The 5,373-nt window shown below is 38.7% G+C and overlaps 1 protein-coding gene across 1 annotated transcript in view; it reads right to left on the bottom strand.

The window, feature by feature from the left end:
- Positions 1-4,114: 4,114 nt before the first annotated feature.
- pcp4a (Purkinje cell protein 4a) overlaps positions 4,115-5,373 on the bottom strand; it is a 23,804-nt gene continuing 22,545 nt past the window's right edge. The window contains exon 3 of the mRNA XM_046040714.1: positions 4,115-4,331. Within this exon, the coding sequence (XP_045896670.1) occupies positions 4,201-4,331 (131 nt within the window). The 3' untranslated portion in view covers positions 4,115-4,200. The remainder of the gene's footprint in view (positions 4,332-5,373) is intronic.

The raw sequence follows: 5,373 nt of genomic DNA, 5'->3' as shown, positions 1-5,373 counted from the left end.
TATAAAAAAAAAAAATGTGGATATACGTAAGAAGCTGTTTTTCGTTCCTGTCTACCCTGGCCCATTTCTGTTCTTTCTGTTTCTTTGAGTTAGCCTGAAGGGAGAAGAGTTTGATCCAAAATGCTGTGAGGTCATTATGTCAGTTTCTATGATTAGTTTCTATGATTAACTGTCTTCATTATGATTATACATTTTAACAAAAAAAAAAAAAAATGTCACTTTTTATTTTTAACATGAGTGTTCACCATGGTGGCACTGGAATAAAGAGAAACTAACACACAGTTCAAATTTGATTAATAAAATGGCTGTTCCCCAAAGTGTCCTCCACGGGTTTGACATGAGTGACTGATGGTGCTGTGGAGATGAAGCAGACGCACGGAGAGCGGGTCGAGGCTCTGCTCTCTGGCTGTTTGGGGCGTGAATATCACCTGGAGACCATGAATCCTCACCTGTGTTCATCATGACAGCAGTTAAATGTCTCAGCAATGAGTTTATTAATGTTGCTCAGTCAAATCACCTGCAGGGGGCAGTGCTGGAAAGGGTTATGTTGCTCATCAATCCTCTTCCATGAACTTTCATCCCAAATCTATGCAGCCAACATCAGCCTGCTGTGTGAAGAGTGCGATTTGGAGAGTGCCTCTGAGAGGTTACTGCAACCTGACAACTTAAAAGGATACAGGCAAACAAATTCAAAGAAATAAGTACACTTATTTTAGACATTTGTTGGTGAGGCAGTCTTGGCCATTTTGTTATTTGGTGGTATGGTTTGTTTTGGGGTTTTGTTTTTTTTAGTCCCACCAATCATTTCTTCCTAGTTAGGATACTCTCAAAGACACAGGGAGGGAATAATGAATGAATTAATGAGCAAGTTTAGACACATTTCTGCACTGCTGCAGGGTCAAAGGGGGACATTTTTGAGAGATCAGTGAAGATCAAGAAATGTCTGTGTCAGCAGTAACACAGAATCCAGTTTCCACATCAACAAGGTCAGAATTCAGTGAAACAGTTCTTTCTACTCTTGGTGGTTGTTCTCCCACAATGCAGTGCATTTAGGAAATGGAAGAGCTTCTCAAGGCTCATAAAAAAACGTATTGCATCATCTCCTGTTAGTGTAAAGTATGTTTATTGCATAGTAACTGCAAACACAGTATATTGTAAAGATTGGTATTTAACTATATATTGTATACAATTTAGTAATATATATACTAAACATAATTTCTAGAAGACTGGGTTGAATTACTGTAGGATGTATCATAGAGTTGAGACATGTCCCAGATCCACCTGCTAGCTGGTAAGCTAGATTGCTAGCACTTGGTCACAGCCATTAATGTTGTAGCTGTCAAAAGGCATTCTGGGAAATATATGCAATCACAGGGCAAGTTACAACCATGATAATTAAAATGAGATTAAATCTATCAGTTTAAGAGTGTCTGAGGGTAAACATCTCCTTTAATAAATTCAGTGTACATCACTTCTAGAAATGATTCATTCTTAAAATTAAAACAGTGTAAAGTGTGAAGTTATATCCTCTTTAACATTATAAATAAATTCCTTCCTAAACCAGATGACTCTCCAACCTGCCACTCTGGAGCTTCTGCCTCGGCCTCACATGTCTTGCCTGCTAAATTGCTTCCATGGTCTTATATCACAAGACAGGAGGGCGTGACAACTCAGCATGACAACTATATCTGTCATCCACCTCTGAAGTCCACGACAAATTAAGCATGGTAACAGATTTACTTGATGCCACACTTGGCAGTTAATAACTGCTGTCATAAATAAGGTTCACGCAAACTAAATTACTCCCTCTGATCAGCCTGAGAAATATGAAGCTGTCGCTGGCAGCGCTGGGGAAATTATTCTGAAAATGTAAAGTAATAAACATGGATGTCTGTCCCAGAGCAATGAGCACTCGACCTTCCTGAACAGTTAGCAGCTGAACGTTGCCATTGTTTGTTGGATTCAAAGATATTGTTTTCTCCTCTCAAATGAATTTATTGGGTTATTGAGAAGGATTTCAGGGATTTCTTCTAGATTTTATCTAATATGGCACTGAGGAATCTCTGCAGTACAATACAGTATGACCTGTTCATCCTCACAAAAGATAACAAATTCACTCTGGTTATAAGTGCACACTCATTTATACAGATCTGGTAGAAAGTGACTTCTCGTTTCAGCAATTCCAGTCCAATAAGTGTTTCTTCGTGTGAGTGTGACAGTTTTTAACCAATGGGCTTTGCAAATATTTTAATGTAACACACCTTTCTGTGTAAGAGATAACTGGTTTAATAAGTACCATTGTTCTTCTTCCACTAAGATTTATCTAAACATGTTTTTACACACATACATACAAAAATGTATCATTACTTAATTAACTTAACATTTATTTCTTTATATTCGGTTGCTCATATTCTAAAACTCACATACACCTTCACCCTCACACCAAGTGACAAAAAAGAGCAAAACATGGCTCATCATTTTCTAACAATGTTGTGAGAGTGGAACATTTCTGGAGAGCGCTGTAACCTGTTGGAAACATGCAGCAGTGAGGACACCGTTGTTACACTCTTAACTCACTTTTCCCCATAAAATGTTACTATGGTTAAATTCTTCCAGAATGTGAACATTTTCTGCCAGAGTTAATGGAGCTGAGCGGTCTGATGTGGTTTCTTAGTTCATAGCAAATTAGTCCTATTTAAAGTAGTGAAGAGCTAGACAGCTTTGCACAGATTTATAAATCTATCTGAAGTTTGATCCAAGCCATACTCAAAGTTTATCTTTGTGAAACCAGCCCCAGGTCCATGTGGTACGCTCTGAAACCCAACTCTTAACAGTAGGTGGCTAAAAAGTGTTGTAGTCACAAGCTACTTTGCAACTTTAATCCAGAAGACCTGGATTCATATCCAGAAGTCAGCGTCTGTTCTGTTAACCATGACCATACTTTTTGCCTAACCTTAACCAAATGTTGTAGAAGGTGGATCTAAACACACTCATATTTATGAGGTAAATGTGTGTAGAGACATGTCTGTAACCAATTGGGATCAATTCTAACTGTACTGACTCCATTATATGTATGATGAAGTGCATCAGTGCTTGATTTTTTTGCAAGGTCAAGGTCATATCAGAGAAATGACCAAAATGCTTATATTTATTTTTAAATATTATAGATTGTAATAAATTAATTTGAATATGATCAATTGCCCATGCTGCACATACTGTGTGAATAGTATGGTGGATAACATGACTGCAGCCACATCTGCTAACCAGAAGCATTTGAAATCAAAGGAAGTAAATCAACTTGCACTCCTTTCCATTGTCTTTATTTCTCTCTCTGTATGTGTACTGTGTATGCATGTATGTGTGTGCGTCTGCGCAAGCTTGCATGCATCATTGTGTGTGCTTGTACATTACACATGTGTGAGCCAACTGAACAATGTTTAAATGTCTAAATCACGTTGGAACAAGAATAGGGAAAGAAAAACAATTGGAATCGAATCACGAGCACATTACATTCTCTACAAAGATACACAACTCAGAGAAGTCAAGTCAGTCAGATGAAAAGACACAATGAGGGGACACCTCCGATGTCAAAACACAAATTAGACAATGATTTCATACCGTGTAAAAGCACCGGCAACTGTATGGGGTCATTTTACCCAGCTAGAGGGACACGGCATTAACAAACCTCCAGTAGAGCTGAAAAATCTTTTGATTATGACGCCTTGCTAGGACTGTCGATGAAATCATGAGTGTCAATCATTGCAATGCATGTGGCTTTACATTCCTCCTGAATAAAGATAAGAATTTTTAACAATTTATGAGAAGACTTATTTCAGTTTGTTGTTATCATGGGTATATTACATGGAATGTGACATAAAAAAACTAATAAAACATTAAGCTCTACTGCTGCTACACTGTGAAGTGTCATTGAAGTAAAAAACAGAAATAGCAAAATTATAAGAAAGATTTAAATACATACACCCAGAATTTGATCTTATATATCTTTTGTATATTATTGTCATTGTAAGTTAGTAATTACACACAGACTATCACAAAGATACTATCTAGCCCCAAACCACCCCAACCCTGACCTCTACCTTCAGGAATCCCACCCTTCCTTTCCAGTTCATGACGGTGTAGTTTGATTGACATGCAAGACCAGGCCCACATAAAGTGAAGACGCAGCGTACAGTGCCTGCTCTAAGACTTCACATCCTGCTTCTTTTTCTGGAATTTCCTGAACTGCGACTGGATGGCCACGGCGGCCTTCTCAGTCTCCGGATCTTGCATGTCGATGTCAAAATCCTGGGGGAGGTTGTTCTTCTTCTCATCTGGGGAGAGGAGAGGGGGGGAAGGGTGAGAAGATTGGCGTGTCTCAGTCGTCTTACGAAATTGATGGAGTGAGACAAACTCTTTTTCAAACTCTTTTTATGCTGTTTATGATGCAACATTCTGCAGATTTCCCTCAAACTGCCTAGCAGGTACTTCTAGCTTCCCCTATTTTCTTCCCAGGACTTTGTATTTAGTGCTAACTAGCAAACGTTAGCATGCTAACAGACAAGAAATTGAACATGGTAAACATTACCTGCTAAATTTTAGCATGTAAGTATTGTCATTGTGAGCCTTTAGCTCAAAGCACGGCTGTGCATGGCTGTAGACTCTTAGTCTTGTTGTGTAATGCTAATAATAACTTAACTGTCTGGTTTCTGTCCCGTGTGAAATACCGAAGCTTTGAAAAAGCCAGACAATGCATCGGCATTTGACCCTTCTACGTCCGTATGAGACACCCTGGGCTTTCAAGTAACTCCAATGTAACCCATCCGTCGTCACATGATGTACTTATTTCAACCCAAAACCATGATCTTTTCCTAAACCTAAAGGCGTTTCATAAAGACGCTGAAAGGTACCCGTGCATCAAATACGGACGCTTTGACAGGCTTTCTCATAGCGTCAGTATTTGATGAAATTCGTGCTTTATCAGTATAATGAAGTATAATGAAGACAAAAGATTTTCACAAAACAAATTCGAGTGCTATTCAGTATGCAAGAGGACATGGATTTTGTTGTCTCAATATAAAACATATATACATAGAAAGGACTATAAGGATGAAAACTAACTGTTTGGTAGCAAATCAGCTTCCCTGACCTTTTCTATGGGAACCATCCGGGACGGCCTCCCATGCAGTGGCTAAGCCAGTCCCAAAGTGGCTGCCGATAACTACTATTTTGTGATGATCTTCCATTTCATGGCAAAGAATTAGACTGTTCTGTAATCCTCCTTTAACTCTATCCATGTCAGGGTGGAAAAGAAAAATACTTGACACAAAACCTCAGGATTAGGGATGGGTAACGCTACTCGATACCTTTATGGTA

The sequence above is a fragment of the Micropterus dolomieu genome, linkage group LG23, assembly GCF_021292245.1.
Source record: "Micropterus dolomieu isolate WLL.071019.BEF.003 ecotype Adirondacks linkage group LG23, ASM2129224v1, whole genome shotgun sequence".
In the NCBI taxonomy this organism is placed as follows: Eukaryota; Metazoa; Chordata; class Actinopteri; order Centrarchiformes; family Centrarchidae; genus Micropterus; species Micropterus dolomieu.
The sequence above is the reverse complement of the archived record's forward strand: the minus strand, read 5'-3'. Positions and strand labels throughout refer to the sequence as shown.